Below are 23570 nucleotides of genomic sequence, written 5' to 3'. Positions count from 1 at the left end.
TGATCTGCACAGCTGTGTTCCATACGGTGACAGCCCGGTCACTGATGCCTCCTGCAGATGGTGTATCCAGGTGTGCTCTGCACAGCTGTGTTCCATACGGTGACAGCCCGGTCACCGATGCCTCCTGCAGATGGTGTATCCAGGTGTGATCTGCACAGCTGTGTTCCATATGGTGACAGCCGGGTCACCAGTGCCTCCTGCAGATGGTGTATCCAGGTGTGATCTGCACAGCTGTATTCCATACAGTGACAGCCCGGTCACTGGTGCCTCCTGCAGATGGTGTATCCAGGTGTGTTCTGCACAGCTGTATTCCATACGGTGACAGCCCGGTCACTGATGCCTCCTGCAGATGGTGTATCCAGGTGTGCTCTGCACAGCTGTGTTCCATACGGTGACAGCCCGGTCACCGATGCCTCCTGCAGATGGTGTATCCAGGTGTGTTCTGCACACCTGCACTCCACACTGCACTAGCATTGGGCTCCCAGCCACACAGCCCAGTGGAGGAGCTCCCGTACCAGCTGCAGAGAAGTTTACGCTGGTTCAGGACACTGATGTATCTCCCCCTTCCCTCGGCAGCTGTCGCCACGACTTCCCGTGGGGTGGATCTCGTCCTGTGGTGGCGGGTGGCTCAGGGGGTGGCCTGACTGCCACAGGGCAGCGGGAGGCCTGAGCTGCAGCCACCGCCACAGGTGACAGGCGAGTGCAGGCACAGCAGCACCCGGGACTTCCCCCAGCCCTCCCGCCAGCGCTGCTGCGGGAACCCAGTTCAGAGCGGGGAAATCGGGGCATTGCTGCCAAACTCAACAAAACCTTCACCTGCACCTCTGAAACGAAACGCTCCCAGTATTTCAACCTCACTGAAGCAGCTTAAAGCGCTCTCTTTGAAATAAAGCATTGCCGATTCCTCAGGGACACAAGCCTCGAACAACGGATAAAAAGGCAAATGCAGCTCATGTTTAGTTTCGCTTGCCGTTTTAGTTTTTGTCATGGTTTTGGTTTTACACGACTCTGTTGGACAATTCTTCCCCCGGCTGAAGAAGCAGCCTCCTGCCCTGTGGATGCTGACTCCTCTGCTCCGGGAGCGGGCCGGGCCGCCCCTGCCCAGCTCTCAGACAGTGCTCGGCTCCCAGCCTTTGCCCCTGCCCAGCTCTCACACAGCGCTCGGCTCCCAGCCTTTGCCCCTGCCCAGCTCTCAGACAGCGCTCGGCTCCCAGCCTTTGCCCCTGCCCAGCTCTCAGACAGCGCTCGGCTCCCAGCCTTTGCCCCTGCCCAGCTCTCACACAGCGCTCGGCTCCCAGCCTGCGCCCCTGCCCAGCTCTCAGACAGCGCTCGGCTCCCAGCCTTTGCCCCTGCCCAGCTCTCAGACAGCGCTCGGCTCCCAGCCTTTGCCCCTGCCCAGCTCTCAGACAGCGCTCGGCTCTGAGCCTTTGCCCCTGCCCAGCTCTCACACAGCGCTCGGCTCCCAGCCTTTGCCCCTGCCCAGCTCTCAGACAGCGCTCGGCTCTGAGCCTTTGCCCCTGCCCAGCTCTCAGACAGCGCTCGGCTCCCAGCCTGTGCCCCTGCCCAGCTCTCACACAGCGCTCGGCTCCCAGCCTTTGCCCCTGCCCAGCTCTCAGACAGCGCTCGGCTCCCAGCCTTTGCCCCTGCCCAGCTCTCAGACAGCGCTCGGCTCCCAGCCTGCGCCCCTGCCCAGCTCTCAGACAGCGCTCGGCTCCCAGCCTTTGCCCCTGCCCAGCTCTCAGACAGCGCTCGGCTCCCAGCCTGCGCCCCTGCCCAGCTCTCAGACAGCGCTCGGCTCCCAGCCTTTGCCCCTGCCCAGCTCTCACACAGCGCTTGGCTCCCAGCCTGTGCCCCTGCCCAGCTCTCAGACAGCGCTCGGCTCCCAGCCTTTGCCCCTGCCCAGCTCTCAGACAGCGCTCGGCTCCCAGCCTGCGCCCCTGCCCAGCTCTCACACAGCGCTCGGCTCCCAGTCTGCGCCCCTGCCCAGCTCTCAGACAGCGCTCGGCTCCCAGCCTGCGCCCCTGCCCAGCTCTCACACAGCGCTCGGCTCCCAGCCTGCGCCCCTGCCCAGCTCTCACACAGCGCTCGGCTCCCAGTCTGCGCCCCTGCCCAGCTCTCAGACAGCGCTCGGCTCCCAGTCTGCGCCCCTGCCCAGCTCTCAGACAGCGCTCGGCTCCCAGTCTGCGCCCCTGCCCAGCTCTCAGACAGCGCTCGGCTCCCAGCCTGCGCCCCTGCCCAGCTCTCAGACAGCGCTCGGCTCCCAGCCTGCGCCCCTGCCCAGCTCTCAGACAGCGCTTGGCTCCCAGCCTTTGCCCCTGCCCAGCTCTCACACAGCGCTTGGCTCCCAGCCTGCGCCCCTGCCCAGCTCTCACACAGCGCTCGGCTCCCAGCCTGCGCCCCTGCCCAGCTCTCACACAGCGCTTGGCTCCCAGCCTGCGCCCCTGCCCAGCTCTCACACAGCGCTCGGCTCCCAGCCTTTGCCCCTGCCCAGCTCTCAGACAGCGCTCGGCTCTGAGCCTTTGCCCCTGCCCAGCTCTCAGACAGCGCTCGGCTCCCAGCCTTTGCCCCTGCCCAGCTCTCAGACAGCGCTCGGCTCCCAGCCTTTGCCCCTGCCCAGCTCTCAGACAGCGCTCGGCTCCCAGCCTTTGCCCCTGCCCAGCTCTCAGACAGCGCTCGGCTCCCAGCCTGCGCCCCTGCCCAGCTCTCACACAGCGCTCGGCTCCCAGCCTGTGCCCCTGCCCAGCTCTCAGACAGCGCTCGGCTCCCAGCCCGCGCCCCTGCCCAGCTCTCAGACAGGGCTCGGCTCCCAGCCTTTGCCCCTGCCCAGCTCTCACACAGCGCTCGGCTCCCAGCCTTTGCCCCTGCCCAGCTCTCAGACAGCGCTCGGCTCCCAGCCTGCGCCCCTGCCCAGCTCTCACACAGCGCTCGGCTCCCAGTCTGCGCCCCTGCCCAGCTCTCAGACAGCGCTCGGCTCCCAGCCTGCGCCCCTGCCCAGCTCTCAGACAGCGCTCGGCTCCCAGCCTGCGCCCCTGCCCAGCTCTCAGACAGCGCTCGGCTCCCAGCCTTTGCCCCTGCCCAGCTCTCAGACAGCGCTCGGCTCCCAGCCTTTGCCCCTGCCCAGCTCTCAGACAGCGCTCGGCTCCCAGCCTTTGCCCCTGCCCAGCTCTCAGACAGCGCTCGGCTCCCAGCCTGCGCCCCTGCCCAGCTCTCACACAGCGCTCGGCTCCCAGCCTTTGCCCCTGCCCAGCTCTCACACAGCGCTCGGCTCCCAGCCTGCGCCCCTGCCCAGCTCTCACACAGCGCTCGGCTCCCAGCCTTTGCCCCTGCCCAGCTCTCAGACAGCGCTCGGCTCCCAGCCTTTGCCCCTGCCCAGCTCTCAGACAGCGCTCGGCTCCCAGCCTTTGCCCCTGCCCAGCTCTCAGACAGCGCTCGGCTCCCAGCCTTTGCCCCTGCCCAGCTCTCAGACAGCGCTCGGCTCCCAGCCTGCGCCCCTGCCCAGCTCTCACACAGCGCTCGGCTCCCAGCCCGCGCCCCTGCCCAGCTCTCAGACAGCGCTCGGCTCCCAGCCCGCGCCCCTGCCCAGCTCTCAGACAGAGCTCGGCTCCCAGCCTTTGCCCCTGCCCAGCTCTCAGACAGCGCTCGGCTCCCAGCCTGCGCCCCTGCCCAGCTCTCAGACAGCGCTCGGCTCCCAGCCTGCGCCCCTGCCCAGCTCTCAGACAGCGCTCGGCTCCCAGCCTTTGCCCCTGCCCAGCTCTCAGACAGCGCTCGGCTCCCAGCCTTTGCCCCTGCCCAGCTCTCAGACAGCGCTCGGCTCCCAGCCTTTGCCCCTGCCCAGCTCTCAGACAGCGCTCGGCTCCCAGCCTGCGCCCCTGCCCAGCTCTCACACAGCGCTCGGCTCCCAGCCTTTGCCCCTGCCCAGCTCTCACACAGCGCTCGGCTCCCAGCCTGCGCCCCTGCCCAGCTCTCACACAGCGCTCGGCTCCCAGCCTTTGCCCCTGCCCAGCTCTCAGACAGCGCTCGGCTCCCAGCCTTTGCCCCTGCCCAGCTCTCAGACAGCGCTCGGCTCCCAGCCTGCGCCCCTGCCCAGCTCTCACACAGCGCTCGGCTCCCAGCCCGCGCCCCTGCCCAGCTCTCAGACAGCGCTCGGCTCCCAGCCCGCGCCCCTGCCCAGCTCTCAGACAGTGCTCGGCTCCCAGCCTTTGCCCCTGCCCAGCTCTCAGACAGCGCTCGGCTCCCAGCCTTTGCCCCTGCCCAGCTCTCACACAGCGCTCGGCTCTGAGCCTTTGCCCCTGCCCAGCTCTCAGACAGTGCTCGGCTCCCAGCCTGCGCCCCTGCCCAGCTCTCAGACAGCGCTCGGCTCCCAGCCTTTGCCCCTGCCCAGCTCTCAGACAGCGCTCGGCTCCCAGCCTTTGCCCCTGCCCAGCTCTCACACAGCGCTCGGCTCCCAGCCTTTGCCCCTGCCCAGCTCTCAGACAGCGCTCGGCTCCCAGCCTTTGCCCCTGCCCAGCTCTCAGACAGCGCTCGGCTCCCAGCCTGCGCCCCTGCCCAGCTCTCACACAGCGCTCGGCTCCCAGTCTGCGCCCCTGCCCAGCTCTCAGACAGCGCTCGGCTCCCAGCCTGCGCCCCTGCCCAGCTCTCAGACAGCGCTCGGCTCCCAGCCTGCGCCCCTGCCCAGCTCTCACACAGCGCTCGGCTCCCAGCCTTTGCCCCTGCCCAGCTCTCAGACAGCGCTCGGCTCCCAGCCTTTGCCCCTGCCCAGCTCTCAGACAGCGCTCGGCTCCCAGCCTGCGCCCCTGCCCAGCTCTCACACAGCGCTCGGCTCCCAGCCTTTGCCCCTGCCCAGCTCTCACACAGCGCTCGGCTCCCAGCCTGCGCCCCTGCCCAGCTCTCACACAGCGCTCGGCTCCCAGCCTTTGCCCCTGCCCAGCTCTCAGACAGCGCTCGGCTCCCAGCCTTTGCCCCTGCCCAGCTCTCAGACAGCGCTCGGCTCCCAGCCTTTGCCCCTGCCCAGCTCTCAGACAGCGCTCGGCTCCCAGCCTTTGCCCCTGCCCAGCTCTCAGACAGCGCTCGGCTCCCAGCCTGCGCCCCTGCCCAGCTCTCACACAGCGCTCGGCTCCCAGCCCGCGCCCCTGCCCAGCTCTCAGACAGCGCTCGGCTCCCAGCCCGCGCCCCTGCCCAGCTCTCAGACAGAGCTCGGCTCCCAGCCTTTGCCCCTGCCCAGCTCTCAGACAGCGCTCGGCTCCCAGCCTGCGCCCCTGCCCAGCTCTCACACAGCGCTCGGCTCCCAGCCTGCGCCCCTGCCCAGCTCTCAGACAGCGCTCGGCTCCCAGCCTTTGCCCCTGCCCAGCTCTCAGACAGCGCTCGGCTCCCAGCCTTTGCCCCTGCCCAGCTCTCAGACAGCGCTCGGCTCCCAGCCTTTGCCCCTGCCCAGCTCTCAGACAGCGCTCGGCTCCCAGCCTGCGCCCCTGCCCAGCTCTCACACAGCGCTCGGCTCCCAGCCTTTGCCCCTGCCCAGCTCTCACACAGCGCTCGGCTCCCAGCCTGCGCCCCTGCCCAGCTCTCACACAGCGCTCGGCTCCCAGCCTTTGCCCCTGCCCAGCTCTCAGACAGCGCTCGGCTCCCAGCCTTTGCCCCTGCCCAGCTCTCAGACAGCGCTCGGCTCCCAGCCTGCGCCCCTGCCCAGCTCTCACACAGCGCTCGGCTCCCAGCCCGCGCCCCTGCCCAGCTCTCAGACAGCGCTCGGCTCCCAGCCCGCGCCCCTGCCCAGCTCTCAGACAGTGCTCGGCTCCCAGCCTTTGCCCCTGCCCAGCTCTCAGACAGCGCTCGGCTCCCAGCCTTTGCCCCTGCCCAGCTCTCACACAGCGCTCGGCTCTGAGCCTTTGCCCCTGCCCAGCTCTCAGACAGTGCTCGGCTCCCAGCCTGTGCCCCTGCCCAGCTCTCAGACAGCGCTCGGCTCCCAGCCTTTGCCCCTGCCCAGCTCTCAGACAGCGCTCGGCTCCCAGCCTGCGCCCCTGCCCAGCTCTCACACAGCGCTCGGCTCCCAGTCTGCGCCCCTGCCCAGCTCTCAGACAGCGCTCGGCTCCCAGCCTGCGCCCCTGCCCAGCTCTCACACAGCGCTCGGCTCCCAGCCTTTGCCCCTGCCCAGCTCTCACACAGCGCTCGGCTCCCAGCCTGCGCCCCTGCCCAGCTCTCAGACAGCGCTCGGCTCCCAGCCTTTGCCCCTGCCCAGCTCTCAGACAGTGCTCGGCTCCCAGCCTGCGCCCCTGCCCAGCTCTCAGACAGCGCTCGGCTCCCAGCCTGCGCCCCTGCCCAGCTCTCAGACAGCGCTCGGCTCCCAGCCTGCGCCCCTGCCCAGCTCTCAGACAGCGCTCGGCTCCCAGCCTGCGCCCCTGCCCAGCTCTCAGACAGTGCTCGGCTCCCAGCCTGCGCCCCTGCCCTCCTCAGGGCTCACTTCTTCCCAGCCCCAGCAGAACACCTACATCACCTAGCCTGGGGAAACTCGTGCACCTTTTTACGGCTATGCATTTTGCTGCTGTGTTTGTGTCTGCTGTGATACCGCTCTAAGAGACTGTTTTACCCTGATCCTTTCAACAACTCTTCCAGCTACACTGGAAACAACAGGTTGTGAAGAAATTAAAGCATCTCATTCAGATACCGATATTTTTTTCCTAGCTTCTCACACACCTCTTAAAACAGAGATCCGCACCCAAGAGTAAGTCAAAAAAACAACCAAGGGCACACACGTCTCAGAGCGCACTGCCTAAGCCAACTTTCACCCCGCGTCCTCAGTAACAAAGGGATGTAGCACAGCATGGTCACCTCTACAGGACTGTACGGTCACCTCTACAGGACTGTACGGTCACCTCTACAGGACTGTATGGTCACCTCTACAGGACTGTACGGTCACCTCTACAGGACTGTATGGTCACCTCTACAGGACTGTATGGTCACCTCCACAGGACTGTACGGTCACCTCTACAGGACTGTACGGTCACCTCTATAGGACTGTACGGTCACCTCTACAGGACTGTATGGTCACCTCTACAGGACTGTACGGTCACCTCTACAGGACTGTATGGTCACCTCTACAGGACTGTACGGTCACCTCTACAGGACTGTACGGTCACCTCTACAGGACTGTATGGTCACCTCCACAGGACTGTACGGTCACCTCTACAGGACTGTACGGTCACCTCTACAGGACTGTACGGTCACCTCTACAGGACTGTATGGTCACCTCTATAGGACTGTACGGTCGCCTCTACAGGACTGTATGGTCACCTCCACAGGACTGTACGGTCACCTCTACAGGACTGTATGGTCACCTCTACAGGACTGTACGGTCACCTCTACAGGACTGTACGGTCACCTCTACAGGACTGTATGGTCACCTCCACAGGACTGTACGGTCACCTCTACAGGACTGTACGGTCACCTCTACAGGACTGTACGGTCACCTCTACAGGACTGTATGGTCACCTCTATAGGACTGTACGGTCGCCTCTACAGGACTGTACGGTCACCTCTACAGGACTAGAATCAGCTGGGACAGAAAAATCAGAAAAACAACAAGGGTGCTCAGAACACAGAAGTGTCCATAAGAACTACGAACATAATTAGGCTTTGATTTTAAACGTGCAAAATACTTTACTAATAACTACGGAAAACGTATGGCTCAGAACACAAGAGACTGAGGAGTTTATCTGACTCACAGAACCACAAACCACGCTGTGTGCTCGTCTTGTCTCCCCCTAAACCGTCACCAGCTTTTTAAATACGAATAAACATCATTCAGCCATCAGGAAGCAACCAAAGGAAGAAATGACTCCATGATACTATAAATTATGTTTTCCGTCTCAGTAAATGACAGTATTTGATACATCTAACTTATTGTGTAGACACTGGTAATCGTACATTAGTTAAAAAACTGCACACCATTATTTGCGGGATAAGCTAACTCTGGGGTTCTTTGTATGCGAAAATCTCTGGACCTGCGGTGTGGAAAAACCTTCTTTGTATTCCTCAGGCAAATTCACTGAAAATGGACATTCAATACTGAGTGAAAGGCGGTTGGAGTCACAAAGCAACTGAAGCTTTTTGCTTATTCTTCCATAGGAATTTAACTTGTTTAGCTTTCAAAACAAAATCTGAGCAACACCTGGAGAACTCTGTGGATCTAGAGAGAAGACAGGCAAGCAGGAAGGGAATAAATCAGTTCTCTCGTCCAAGGAAGGTTTTGGAATGTTTCATGGTTTCCCAAACAAAAGCTCTCATGCCAGTAACCACACTGTCAACGACAACCCCGGTCAAGCAGTTGGATGTGTAAAACCAGCGGTGGTAGCCGGTACACCGGACTTTTAAAATCTATTTTTAAATAATCACCTCCTGTTTCTCAAGTTTTTGCAGGAAAAACTTCCCATTTAACCTGCAGAAATATTTATTATGGTCACGGGAGGAACCATGTCAGAGTGATGCCCAACTTTATTGCTGAAAGAATATAGAAACAAACAGTACTTAAGGCAAGTTATGCTGTAACCCGAACTGCAGGTATAAATGTTTCATAAGAGAAGACATTTTTATCAAGGCTTTCAGAATCAAGAGCTACCAATCATTAATATGCTTGAGATGAATGATTGCTCAAATACATTTCGAGTTTAAAAGTTTGCTAAGGAATTAAACAAAATCAGAATACTAGCTAAAGCTGAAATAGTAACAAAATGCTTTGCTACATGTCACTGTATGTGAAATATATTGGGTATGTGTCACACTATTTAAACATGCTAACAATACACTTATAGCAATGTGTTCCCTGAAAACAAATGTAACCACAAAGTATTTCAGAAAAGCTGAAGTTAATTCAGGGAAAAATCAATTGCATTACTACATTTAACTAGTACTGTTTCTTTGATACAAATAGGTATAAGTCTAATGTATTTCTCTTGGGCTAAATCTTAGAAACAAACTTATTTAAAGAGAAATTAAAGCTTTACATACACTCTATAGACAATGTAACCAACTATTAGAGAGGCCTCTGGAAACTGTCCCACAACTCTTTACAGCAATTTTTTAATACTTCAGATATTAATGGAAGGTGAATAGCTACCAGTGAAAATAGATGCATGTAGGACATAAGCACCACTAGAAAGCCCTTTGATTTATGGGACATATGAAATAAAGTCATGAGGACCTGTACCTTGTGCTGGCGACACTTGGTGACTCTGCTCCCAGCCTACATCTCTCTAGCTGATTAGCCACAATTTGCCTTTCCACCTCCAGTTCTCTGGTAAGCCTTTGAAATTGGAGCTCCTGAAAGTTCAAAATAAAAAGAAAAGCATTCTTGATGTTAAAAACTGGGTGTGGATTCATTCTGAAACAATCACTGTTTCATCACAATCATATTTGCTTTGACTCTTCCTTAGTGGAATAACCTATTAGAAGATTAAAGTGGGAATTTAATGGTTCTTTAAATAAGTGATTTACGCAAATATTGATTTATCACCTGTTACAAAAGGAAAAACACATTTAAGCATTTGTGGATTTTATTCCTCCTGCAATTGCAATGTTTGTATCTCCGTATGTTGCTACAATCTAAGCAAACCAATGCCTATAAGGTGACTCTTCAGTTTCACCTGTAGCAGAGGTACTGGAGAAGATTGTACCCTAACCCGGCCAATTGCAAAACCCCAGCTGCCGCCCCAGGTTTTGCTCTGCCCCCAGCACTCCAGCGCCCCGCGCCGTCCCTGGCAGGCCGGCTGGGCCGGGCTCTGCGCCGCGCTGGCGCAGCCCTGCTGCGGCCCGCCGGGGGCCGACCCTCCGCAGCGGCCCTGCGAACACGGAGCTCGAGGAAGACACGGCCGCTGCTCACACTGCACAGAACGGGTGTGCTATGAACCTCTGCGAACACGGAGCTCGAGGAAGACACGGCCGCTGCTCACACTGCACAGAACGGGTGTGCTGTGAACCTCTGCGAACACGGAGCTCGAGGAGGACACGGCCGCTGCTCACACTGCACAGAACGGGTGTGCTGTGAACCTCTGCGAACACGGAGCTCGAGGAGGACACGGCCGCTGCTCACACTGCACAGAACGGGTGTGCTGTGAACCTCTGCGAACACGGAGCTCGAGGAAGACACGGCCGCTGCTCACACTGCACAGAACGGGTGTGCTGTGAACCTCTGCGAACACGGAGCTCGAGGAAGACACGGCCGCTGCTCACACTGCACAGAACGGGTGTGCTGTGAACCTCTGCGAACACGGAGCTCGAGGAGGACACGGCCGCTGCTCACACTGCACAGAACGGGTGTGCTGTGAACCTCTGCGAACACGGAGCTCGAGGAGGACACGGCCGCTGCTCACACTGCACAGAACGGGTGTGCTGTGAACCTCTGCGAACACGGAGCTCGAGGAAGACACGGCCGCTGCTCACACTGCACAGAACGGGTGTGCTGTGAACCTCTGCGAACACGGAGCTCGAGGAAGACACGGCCGCTGCTCACACTGCACAGAACGGGTGTGCTGTGAACCTCTGCGAACACGGAGCTCCGCAGTCCGTACCGGATCAGGGAATGCAGTGACGTTCTCACGCACAGCTAGCTCTTGTCAACCGGCTAAAAGGATGCGGTCAGCGCAACTGGATCGTTTTACAAACTGGTATTCTGCATCCCCTGAAGTTTAAGTAAACTGTTTAACACTATTTAAAAATAGATGAACACCAATATTGAATAATCTGATGATGCAGGTGTCACACACAAGTCAAATACAGCAAAGAGCATTCCTTTAAAGTGCAAATTACTAATAAGGGTTTTTTTCTGAATGTAAATGGTTACATTGTATTAGACAGTAGTTGTGTGCCTTGCCACGGTGCACGAATCACCCTCACCCATAGATCACGGTGAAGGCAAACTGTTCTTCCACAGCTGACATTCCACGAACGAGGCTTAAATACTTCACCTGGTGCCTGTGAGAGGGCTCCTTCTTGCAGCCTGCACCCCTTTTCCAGCAGGGACAGCGGGGTGCAGCGGAGGGGGCGCAGCAGGAGGACCCCAGGGCGCAGCAGGAGGGGGCGCAGCAGGAGGGGGCACAGCAGGAGGGGGCGCAGCAGGAGGGGGCGCAGCAGGAGGACCCCAGGGTGCAGCAGGAGGGGGCGCAGCAGGAGGGGGCACAGCAGGAGGGGGCGCAGCAGGAGGACCCCAGGGTGCAGCAGGAGGGGGCGCAGCAGGAGGGGGCGCAGCAGGAGGACCCCAGGGTGCAGCAGGAGGGGGCGCAGCAGGAGGGGGCGCAGCAGGAGGACCCCAGGGTGCAGCAGGAGGGGGCGCAGCAGGAGGGGGCGCAGCAGGAGGACCCCAGGGTGCAGCAGGAGGGGGCGCAGCAGGAGGGGGCGCAGCAGGAGGGGGCGCAGCAGGAGGACCCCAGTGCGCAGCAGGAGGGGGCGCAGCAGGAGGGGGCGCAGTGGAGGGGGCGCAGCGGAGCACCCCAGGGCACAGCCGTGGGGGCACAGCAGAGCACCCCAGTGCACAGCAGTGTGGGCACAGCAGAGCACCCCAGGGCACAGCAGCCTGCAGGTTCCTCCTCTCTGCTCCCAGGGGCAGAGAACACTGTGCTACAGAGCTACTCTGCAGCCAGGAGCTGCCCTGCAGGAGCAGGGCTGAAGCTGTTCCTCTGACAAGACACTGACATCTCCTCCAAGGACCTCTGAACAGAGGCTGATTAGCACTGATTTCCTCAGGAAGCCAGCTGAGGGCTGAGTCAAACAGCAGCTGCCATGCCGATAAAACTACTCTCCACATTATATGACCAAAAAAACCCAAAAAACCACCAACCAAACCTACTTCTGAAAGTCTGACTGGAGCTCCATACAACACAGAGCTCACCACCGAGCTGAATAAACAGCTCTGCTGTTCCTGACGCTGGCCAGCAAACCCACTTGCCTCCGGGCCATGGAACTTGCCCACTGCTGCCACAGGGCACGAGCACCCACAGAACAGACGGCATTTCTGTACCATTGCTCTCCTACAAGCAGTTCAACAGAACAGAGTTCTCTGCAGTGCTGTTAAAAATCAGTACACAAGCCACGGCAGCAGCACTGGCTTGGCATTCGCTGTCAAGCTCCAGCATTAGCAAAGCTTAGTGCAGTCAGTGCTCAGGCATGAAAGGGCATATGTCCCAAACTTGGATTTTATTAAAACCTGCTTCTCAACAGAATTCTGAAGCTAAACCCTGTTAGTCCTGAGACTCGATACGAAAAGTCTCACGACCATGACAACTGCAGAGCACGGCGGATCCGTCGGGCTGTATGCGCAGGAGAAGCACGGGTAGCGTCAGGAGGTGTGTAGCAGGCGCAGCTGCAGCCAGCAGCGCAGAGCCGGGGTCGCAGTCCAGGAGCGGCTCCCGGCAGGATCGCACTCCGCGTTACGCCGGAGGCACACGCGCCCAGGCACTGCACTTGGACACGCTGTCTTGCAGACAGGAAACACTAACAAGTGTATCAAGGAAAAAAATCCAAGAAAATTATAAATGAGAATTTATTTTCCAGTTCCAAGTGTGACTATAGATAACACATCCATCTAAACGCTGGTTCACCAGCCGGCTATTAACATGCTGGTGGAAAATGCTGTGATTTAGGAAAAAAAATAAATCAGATGCTGAAGCTCTGTACGTTTTGAAGCAAAAGCAGCAAGACGAGCTTTTTCCCAAGTAAACCATGAGGTATTATGTAGTATGTAACAAACACAAATCTTTAAAATACACAGTGCTGCACTGCTTGCTTGCAGCAATCACATAAAACATTTACCCTACGTTTAAAGTTGTTTCCTGTTCCTTACTTTTAAATCAGTTTTTAAACAGCAATGTCATTGATATAAACTATGAACCTGAACACAAGACTCAGTTGCCTATTGTTATTTACCGATCTTTTAATTAGTGAACAACACCGCCAGTTGTCTATCTACGATATTCTTCATAACTCTGTATTTTGGTGCAACTGAACCGCAAAGGTGTAAAAGGCACGAAACCAACTTGCCATTTGTAAATCAATCTGATGCTTAGGAAGATCTAACGTATTTTGCAAGTATGAGTAACACAGTAAATCCCCCCCACTGTATTTTCTAGTCTGCATGACGCTTCTGTGCCTGCAGCCGGCGGTTCCAATGCAGCAGCGAAGTTTACATACTTTTTGAAACAATGAGTGCTGAATTTTGTATGTGTCTCCTTAAATTTGCTATCTGCAGCTGTAGTTGATATGTCTTAAATACCTGTATAAATACATAAGAGGGATAATTTTAGAGGTATCATCTTCTTTACAGCTGGGATACCTCATGTTTTAAACCTATTTTCTTTTAGCTTAAATCACCACATTATTACAGAAAACTAAGTCCTAATCAATTCTAAATAAGTGCATTGATCACTTCCATAGTCTCTGCTTCCCTACAATGACATTTTCTCCCACTCTAACCGGGTTCCTTCCACCCCCCGTTCATCCAGCAGACGGTGTGCTGTGGTGACGGGATCCTGCGAACGTGCTCCCGCGCGAGCAGGGACAGCGCAGGGACACAGAGCCTGTTGATCCAGCAGACGGTGTGCTGTCGTGACGGGATCCTGCCAACGTGCTCCTGCGCGAGCGGGGACAGAGCGCAGGGACACAGAGCCTGTTGATCCAGCAGACGGTGTGCTGTGGTGACGGGATCCTGCGAACGTGCTCCCGCGCGGGTAGGAACAGCGCAGGGACACAGAGCCTGTTGATCCAGCAGACGGTGTGCTGTCGTGACGGGATCCTGCGAACGTGCTCCTGCGCGAACGGGGACAGCGCAGGGACACAGAGCCTGTTGATCCAGCAGACGGTGTGCTGTGGTGACGGGATCCTGCGAACGTGCTCCCGCGCGGGCAGGAACAGCGCAGGGACACAGAGCCTGTTGATCCATCAGACGGTGTGCTGTCGTGACGGGATCCTGCGAACGTGCTCCCGCGCGGGCAGGAACAGCGCAGGGACACAGAGCCTGTTGATCCAGCAGACGGTGTGCTGTCGTGACGGGATCCTGCGAACGTGCTCCTGCGCGAGCAGGAACAGCGCAGGGACACAGAGCCTGTTGATCCAGCAGACGGTGTGCTGTCGTGACGGGATCCTGCGAACGTGCTCCTGCGCGGGCAGGAACAGCGCAGGGACACAGAGCCTGTTGATCCATCAGACGGTGTGCTGTCGTGACGGGATCCTGCGAACGTGCTCCCGCGCGGGCAGGAACAGCGCAGGGACACAGAGCCTGTTGATCCAGCAGACGGTGTGCTGTCGTGACGGGATCCTGCGAACGTGCTCCTGCGCGAGCGGGGACAGCGCAGGGACACAGAGCCTGTTGATCCAGCAGACGGTGTGCTGTCGTGACGGGATCCTGCGAACGTGCTCCTGCGCGAGCGGGGACAGCGCAGGGACACAGAGCCTGTTGATCCAGCAGACGGTGTGCTGTGGTGACGGGATCCTGCGAACGTGCTCCCGCGCGGGCAGGAACAGCGCAGGGACACAGAGCCTGTTGATCCAGCAGACGGTGTGCTGTCGTGACGGGATCCTGAGAACGTGCTCCTGCGCGAACGGGGACAGCGCAGGGACACAGAGCCTGTTGATCCAGCAGACGGTGTGCTGTGGTGACGGGATCCTGCGAACGTGCTCCCGCGCGGGCAGGAACAGCGCAGGGACACAGAGCCTGTTGATCCATCAGACGGTGTGCTGTCGTGACGGGATCCTGCGAACGTGCTCCCGCGCGGGCAGGAACAGCGCAGGGACACAGAGCCTGTTGATCCAGCAGACGGTGTGCTGTCGTGACGGGATCCTGCGAACGTGCTCCTGCGCGAGCGGGGACAGCGCAGGGACACAGAGCCTGTTGATCCAGCAGACGGTGTGCTGTCGTGACGGGATCCTGCGAACGTGCTCCTGCGCGAACGGGGACAGCGCAGGGACACAGAGCCTGTTGATCCAGCAGACGGTGTGCTGTCGTGACGGGATCCTGCGAACGTGCTCCTGCGCGGGCAGGAACAGCGCAGGGACACAGAGCCTGTTGATCCAGCAGACGGTGTGCTGTCGTGACGGGATCCTGCGAACGTGCTCCTGCGCGAACGGGGACAGCGCAGGGACACAGAGCCTGTTGATCCAGCAGACGGTGTGCTGTCGTGAAGGGATCCTGCGAACGTGCTCCCGCGCGGGCAGGGACAGCGCAGGGACACAGAGCCTGTTGATCCAGCAGACGGTGTGCTATGGTGACGGGATCCTGAGAACGTGCTCCTGCGCGAGCAGGAACAGCGCAGGGACACAGAGCCTGCTGGGCCAGCCACAGCTCACCACCTCCTCATGTGGATCACCGGCTTGTGACAAACAGACGTGACAGGAGTCAAATCAAACAATTAATGAGCTTGTTTGCATCTGCAGGACAGCATCTATGTGGCAAGAACATACTAAAATTACAGATGTAGGTTACAGAATACACTGCCATACTGCACCAAAAGGATGAACCAGACCTTCTGAAACGTACCACTACAGTGCCTCGGCCAGAGCTACATTTTCAAAATTATTCAATATACATCTGGGAGCGGGGGAAAAGGAGGAAACCCCCCTACCACCACTACAATTCTATTCATCTGTTCAGCAGTAACTACTTAATGACCTTATAAAACTATAGTTTTTGTACATAACCTAAATTCCACTGCAAAACCACGGACCACATCTCTTAACGCTAAGCTACAAAAAGCGCTGGCTTTAAAACCAATTACATTGAAGGCACAGGAATGCCGTAGATGGTCCGAGAAAGAGCAGCAAGCAGCTTGGCTCGCGGGGCAGTCAGACAGCGCGCAGGCAGCGCCGCCTCCGTCGGGAACCACGGCCCGCGGCACCGGGAGCTCGGGGCCCGCGGCGCAGCCAACGCGCCCGCGGCTCCTGCTGCACACGGCGGGCGCAGCAGCCGCTCCTTGAGGCGACCAGAGATCTCACCCAGAACACGCCTGCAGGTCCTCGCTGCCGCGAGATGCAGGCGAGACATGTTACATGGTCCTGCAAACAACAGCCTCGTGGCTGGAAAGCCGTGTGCCTCTGACAGGGAGGACCATCGCCGACACGCCGCGCTGGGCTCCTAACAGTCAACGGCTGAAAACAGGCAAGTCATGGGGATGGAATTTGTATGACGGGCCATGAAGACTCATTCTCCTGTTGCAGACTGCGGATAATAAAAGGCTTAGAGGCAATTCTGTGTTTTCTATCTGCATCCCATTATGATACCATTTTGCAGAGATTCAACAGTTTCATTTTGTTAATGAGGAATTTTCATTCCTCAGTAAAACAGAGGAGAATGAGGAGTCCACATTCACTATGACAAAAAATAAAAGTTACTTTCTTTCCTGCTCTGTTGCAATCTGAAAACCTCTGGCAAAACAGATAACTTAAAACTTTGCCCAACCAGCGGTCCGCTTGGCTGGCCGAAGGTTCTCCAGTGGCGGCTCTGCGAGAATCAGGGGCAGCGGCCCCAGCAGTGGGACGAGCCCCAGCTCTTGGAACGGTCAGCAGGGGGGACGCCCCAGGGGATGCACTGACCAACAGGTCTCTGCGCTCCCGCATCCCGGCGGCTCCTGCGCAGCAGCAGCGCTGCAGGGCGTTCCGAGGTGCAGTAACACGGGTGTGCTAAGGTGCTACAGCTGCCCAGTGTCACTGTGAAACATTCAGAAGGTGACTGTAAGCTGAACTATGAAATGTTTTTCTCATCATAAAAACGTTGCCTGTTGAACAATTCAGTTGAGCCTCTTCCAGTAGTTTGAGCTGATCTATGGCAGCCAGCACGTGAGAGGATGCTTTACCTGGCACGTCCCATTTCTGAACCAACCGCACACACAGAGCAGAGCCACATGGCTGCCATCGTCTACGGAAACTGAAATGGTGCTGAGGAAAGGGTCAGTTCATTTAGGACATTGCTATGATACAGACGTGCAACAAAGAGGAGGACAAACAGCATTATGGTCATGCATACCTTCTTCCCACTAACCTCCTGCCCCGATCTACACAGAGCTCTACAGATTTCCACTCACTGCAGTTCCAGCCAGACCAAGCAACTGACTCCCTAAAAGCACACCGAATACTGGATTTTTCCCAATATGACTATCACACTGTAGTGATCTAATAAATTCTGTACCAGAACCTACTGAGAAAAAAACCTGTACTTTTAAATAACCATACCAGATATAACTTAACACTTTTTGTAAAAATAAAGTTTACTCATGCACACAAGTGCGTTTGCATGCTTTCAGTATCGCAGCATCTTCCAAAACAGAAGACAAAAGATAAAAAATTGGCGAGGGTAAAGAGAGCTACAGATTCCAGGATGTGAAATGACACAGCTACAATTACCGGCTGATCACACTTATTCTGTATTCAGCGGCAGCAGACCATTAAAGCCCTTAATACTTCTACGCCTACATTGTTCACTAGGCTGGTAAAACAGTTTAGTGCTGCTCTGGCTGATGAGGGATCAAAATGTAAGCGATTAATAGAAAGCTTACTCTTAGTCGGTGGTAGAAAGAAGAATGCTGCTTGGGGTATCCGCTGGCTGTGCTGAGCAGCATCCCCTGTGGAAACCGGGGTTTTTAAAGCCAAGAACACTGTCCTGTCAGCGGGCAGTCGGAGTTCAGTTACCTCCGAGTAGATGAACATCAAAGTGTTGCAACAGGTCTAAACACCGCTGTGTATTTCGGGGCGCCCGCAGCTCCAGGCAGGCTCTTTGTCAAGGGCTGTTTCTCCCCAGAATCCTAACAGGACATCCTGGAAAGAAAAAAGCCTTCTAGACCTTCATATGAATGAAGGAGCACACACGATTTTGATTAAGGAAATGAGTTAGTCACTTCACCTAAGAAGCAGCGGCGTGTGTTTGTCCTTCCTGGGGAAGTGGACTCCTCAGACCCGACTCACCAGAGCTGGAAGCGTGTGTAAACAGCAGAAACAGCCAAGGTCAGGGTTCTGGGATCAAACAGGGAAGAATGACCTATTCAGTTGAACACAGTATAAAGAGAGGTGAAAAAAAACAACCCAAAACCACAACAGCTCTTCCAGTCATTCGGAAAATGTTGACAAAGTTGTTGTTACATTCACGCAAAGCTCAGAAGTCCAGTTAATAAAAAGAATGGCCTTCATTTCAGGACTGATACACATTTATCCACCCAACTGATCACTAGATGCAAGCAAATCAGAATTTCAAAGTGAGGCTCTTTAATGTTTGTGCCTAATTACTGAAAGTGCATTCACTGAGTCTTTTTCTGCGGGATCTTGTTGGAGCGACATGACTACGCGGTCGGGTTGCAAACTATTAGAGCTGCTAAAGACATCTCCCGAACTTAACATTAAAATACTGTCATTCTAGGAAATATGTTTTAAACCGTGCAATAATAAATGCTTTGCTGTATGGAGAATGCATTCTTTCCTCCATTTCCATCTGAAACACTTTGGGGTTTGCCTTCCTGCCCCCCCGCAAACCCTATTAACAAAAATCTCAAGAACTACGTAAAGAATTTTGTACTTAAACACTAAAGAATGGAAAAAAGCAAAGTGCACACTTTCTAAGAACTTGATATGGTTTGACACAGTTGTATGAAAAGGTTTTGCTCAAGTGTTGAACTGAAGTGAACACTTACAGAAAACACTTAGGAAAACTCAAGAGATTTACGATTATTCATCCAAAAGCATATTCGACCATTCTTGCTCTATTGCCACCTGTTTCCAAAAGAAAAGGTGAAAAGCTGTCCATCAACAAACAACTAGACCAAAGTCATTAAAAAGCCTGTCGCTGCTGTGAGTGCTTCCCTCTTAGCAAAGAACTCCAACCGGCACGTCCACGTGGCCTCGGAAAACTGGACCATGGGCAGTGTCCTTGTGAGGCCTTTCCTCTCTGAACAGGAAAACTCCCGTGCTAGGCGGGAAATTCAGTTCCGAGCGGCCCACGTAACCCGGCCGCTCAGCAGCCGCTCGCCCCGAGCCCCGCGGCGCGGCGGGCGCGCGGCAGCGGGACCCCGCACCGCTCCCACCAAACGGGCTGCGGCCGGCTCGCCTGCAATTTGTAACAACTTTAACTTTAGCATCCAAATACTCCATTTACTTTTAATATGAGAGAGACTCCCTACAGAACTCAACTAAACTTTTATCCAAACACTCCACAGGATTCAGAAATATAGACGTGTACATTTCAAGGCTTTAGTTTTACTTAGAAGTTGTTTCAGCGTTTCCTAAGATACTTCTGTCTGTTCCAGCTGGGAACTTTGTCACATTTTAGAAGTAAAATATGTTTTGGAAAACAAAACAAACAAACAAAACCCAAACCAAACGCACAGAAAACAGCCCCCTCCCCAAACCAAACCAACACGAGCCGTCATCAAATTCACGACGAGAAATCAAAAGGCCAAAACGTGTTTCAGCTTCATTACAGCTGGCCTTAGGATTTCCCTGCATCCAAAAGGAATTCCCCTCGTGGAGACACAGCTCAGCCCAGGCAGCCAGCCCGGCCTGGATGTGCACCCAGAAACACCTGCACTGGTGTAGGTGCAAACAGGACAACTGAACCGGGTACCAGAACTACCCCCGCGCAGCCGAGGCCGGGGCTGGGCTGGCAGGGACGTGTGTGCACATTAAAACAGAACTTGTAGTACTGCAAAGCTGCAGTCATCTATACTCCTTTGCAGATTATACTTATTCTGCATGTATTATTTTAAAACAGTGAAAGTAAATTGAAATGTTTCTTTCCTAAAATATAACCAAGGGAGATGTACACAGCCATCTGACAATTTTGTCTTAGTCAGACACGGTTCAGAGTCCAGGGGACGTGCTCTAGTTTGGTAAAAGAGTTGCTTTAAACTGATTTGGGGTCATAGGAAAAATAATCCTAGAATGACAGAATTTCCCCGAGTTGGAAGGACCCACAGGATCACGGGTCCAGCTCCTGTCCCTGCACAGACAACCTCACCGTTCACACCGCGAGTCCCGTCTCCTCTTGGATAAACCAACGGGGAGCTTATCTGAAGTGGCTTGTAGGGTACATAGACTAACTACTGCAAATCTTGTACAAACGTATCTATGTGACTACGGTAGAAGGCTTAACAAAGTCATTCGATAAACGTATCTACCTATTTCAGAACCGCTGCAGTAATTTTTAAGTTTTTATTAAGCTAAAATCTTGCACAATTTGACGAGTATAATAAAGGCTTTTCTGAGTTGTGTCTCCACCGTAGCATTGCAGAAGTGATGAAGTTAAGGTGTGGCAACTATTTCACAAGTGCAGAGCCACTGCAAGCAGAGATTCCTGTAGGAAAGGAAGTTAGGCCATGGCCAACAGCACAGTGGTTTCTGTTCAAGCTTAATAAAGTAAATAACTGCACTGGAAAATATTCTGTTCTGGGCTTTCTGCCATACAGGAAGGGTGGCGAATATGTCAGTGTCCATAATTATTATCAACAGAAAAATAATACCAGAAAGCAACAGTTCAGCTCTTAATTCTTTCTCATTATCATTTCCAAGAGTAAGTACAATTCCCTCCCCTGGTATTTGTTCTAATGTGTCTATACATTTTAAACTTCGGCTACAGTTCTGAAGTTTGTGTTTCACTAACTATTAAACACAATTTTAGTTTTGCTTTTTCCTTTCATCAGAATTGAGTTACGTAATGGTCCACATATTTAATAGTCTTTTTATGAATGGAAAGGGGAAGAGGTTTTAACCTCCTTTCTAAAATGAAGAAAGATTCCATTAACATTTTTTTCTCTAAGAACAAGATAAAAACATTTCTTGGGTAGGAAAGGAGATGTTAGCAAATGGGTTTTTACTGTATACTCATCATATATTAACTCAATATCCGGTGCTGTCAGAACCGCGTGCTCGGCGTTCGCAACTGCGACGGCGCAGGACGGCCACCGCGGCGCTGGGATCGGCGGGGCTGCGGCACCCCGGGGGCTGCGGCACCGCTGCAGCCACCGTCTGAGCTGCACAACACAGCGGCCCCGCTCAAACCCAGCGCAACGGCCCCGCTCAGACCCAGCGCTACGGCCCCGCTCAGACCCAGCGCAACGGGCCCGCTCAGACCCAGCGCTACGGCCCCGCTCAGACCCAGCGCAACGGCCCCGCTCAGACCCAGCGCAACGGCCCCGCTCAGACCCAGCGCAACGGCCCCGCTCAGACCCAGCGCAACGGGCCCGCTCAGACCCAGCGCAACGGGCCCGCTCAGACCCGGCGCTACGGCCCCGCTCAGACCCGGCGCTACGGCCCCGCTCAGACCCGGCGCTACGGCCCCGCTCAGACCCGGCGCAACGGCCCCGCTCAGACCCAGCGCTACGGCCCCGCTCAGACCCAGCGCTACGGGCCCGCTCAGACCCAGCGCTACGGCCCCGCTCAGACCCAGCGCTACGGCCCCGCTCAGACCCAGCGCTACGGCCCCGCTCAGACCCAGCGCTACGGCCCCGCTCAGACCCAGCGCTACGGCCCCGCTCAGACCCAGCGCAACGGCCCCGCTCAGACCCAGCGCTACGGCCCCGCTCAGACCCAGCGCTACGGCCCCGCTCAGACCCAGCGCTACGGCCCCGCTCAGACCCAGCGCAACGGCCCCGCTCAGACCCAGCGCAACGGCCCCGCTCAGACCCAGCGCAACGGCCCCGCTCAGACCCAGCGCAACGGCCCCGCTCAGACCCAGCGCAACGGCCCCGCTCAGACCCAGCACTACGGCCCCGCTCAGACCCAGTGCAATGGGCCAGCTCAGACCCAGCGCAACGGGCCAGCTCAGACCCAGCGCTACGGCCCCGCTCAGACCCAGCGCTACGGCCCCGCCCAGACCCAGCGCAACGGCCCCGCTCAGACCCAGCGCTACGGCCCCGCTCAGACCCAGCGCTACGGGCCAGCTCAGACCCAGCGCTACGGCCCCGCTCAGACCCAGCGCTACGGCCCCGCTCAGACCCAGCGCTACGGCCCCGCTCAGACCCAGCGCAACGGGCCCGCTCAGACCCAGCGCTACGGCCCCGCTCAGACCCAGCGCTACGGGCCAGCTCAGACCCAGCGCAACGGCCCAGCTCAGACCCAGCGCTACGGCCCCGCTCAGACCCAGCGCTATGGCCCCGCTCAGACCCAGCGCTACGGCCCCGCTCAGACCCAGCGCAACCACCCAGCAAGCAAACGAGTTATAGCTGACGTTTGTGCCAAGCTAAGGCAGCACCAGGCAAACTGCTGTCCCAGGCGATGGGAGCTGGCTCAGGATCACTTGCATCACTCACATCTCCACAGCCTCCACCATTAATACCCTCCACACTGGAGGATTTAATATTAGTTTTAATATCGTTAACAAAGTATTAGGGTTGCCATTATCATCTTAAAATAATTTTGAAACTATTAATTTCGACATGGAAATAAAGAACCACATTTCATCATCATGTAGAAAATTTTCATTCAAGACTGAAGGTTCTATGGGTATGAATCTTTTTATATCAAGACCTTATAATCTAATTCTCACTTTTTTTAATATTAATATGGGACAACACATGAGAACCAATACATCAAGTGTTTGTATTAAGAGTTAATATCTCGAATTGAGTACCGCTTTATCTTCAAAGAAGTTCTGAAACAGAGACAGCAAAGCAGATTCATTCTGAAATTCAAATGTTGCAATCCACATATTAAGCAAAGAAAGATGATCATTATTTCTAGTTCTGACAGTGAAAACCAAACTAGTACTTCTCTCTTTAGGGTGTGTCTTATTTTTGTTTTGTTTTGTCGGGGTTTCTTGGCTGGTTTTGTTTTTGTTATAAACAGAAACTTTACTTCAAACGCTTCTTTGTAAAGCTGCAAGTCACTTGCCCCGATGATCTTCACAAATTAAGGCTTCATCGATTTCAAACCCAATTTTATCTTCCGTGTAGAAACTGTGATCAAGATACATGTTCATAAATGTGTTGCAAATTTAAAATATGTTACTACCTTGGTATTGATAACTGAAACCAAACTCAGAGTTTAAAACCCATTCTTTAGCAAAATACAGTTAATGATACCTAAACTGTTATGTGCAAATTTCTACATCACTGTACACAGCTTTGCAGAATGTACAAAAAGGAATCGTTCTACGCCAGCTTTTCTTCTGTCTTAGACAATAAACCTGCATTTCAAGCCTGATTCACAACAACAGCGTGAACGTTCCTAGGGACAGAGAATACCATAATGATGCTTCTGTTCAATGCAATTAAATGAGCCCTTTATATTCAGATTCTAACACTCTGACCCACAAAATATACTACACCAACGCTAGGCACCAACTTTTAGAACCAGCGACGGTTATTTCTGAGCAAGGCAATAACAGACAACGGTTAACCCCACAGTGCCTACTGAACTCGTGGAAAGAGGCAGATACCTGTTCCTTCACAGAAGCCAGGATGGTGGTGGCCGTGGTCTCCAGCTCCATGCCTGGGCCCGTGGAAGGCTCCTGCGTCTGCCGCAGCCCCTCGTCCACCATGGGGGGCTGCTCGGGGGCTGGCATCGCGCCTGCGACAACAAGAGGGTAACATACTTTACATTTGGATCAGTGACGTTTAACAAAA

General features: G+C 55.5%; 1 protein-coding gene across 4 annotated transcripts in view; it reads right to left on the bottom strand.

The window, feature by feature from the left end:
- The window catches only part of PKP4 (plakophilin 4), an 86494-nt gene that overhangs the window by 36341 nt on the left and 26583 nt on the right, over nt 1-23570 (bottom strand). For 2 of the 4 annotated variants that reach the window (XM_082056427.1, XM_082056428.1), the window contains exons 2-3: nt 23384-23514; nt 9194-9306 (exon numbers count right to left, since the gene is read on the bottom strand). In XM_082056427.1, the coding sequence (XP_081912553.1) occupies nt 9194-9306; nt 23384-23509 (239 nt within the window). In that variant the 5' untranslated portion in view covers nt 23510-23514. Of the gene's footprint in view, nt 1-9193; nt 9818-23383; nt 23520-23570 lie in introns of those variants that run through there. The other 2 variants (XM_082056430.1, XM_082056429.1) reach the window with 2 other exon arrangements.

Source organism: Streptopelia decaocto, assembly GCF_964273445.1.
Source record: "Streptopelia decaocto genome assembly, chromosome: 6".
Taxonomy (NCBI): domain Eukaryota; kingdom Metazoa; phylum Chordata; class Aves; order Columbiformes; family Columbidae; genus Streptopelia; species Streptopelia decaocto.
The sequence above is the reverse complement of the archived record's forward strand: the minus strand, read 5'-3'. Positions and strand labels throughout refer to the sequence as shown.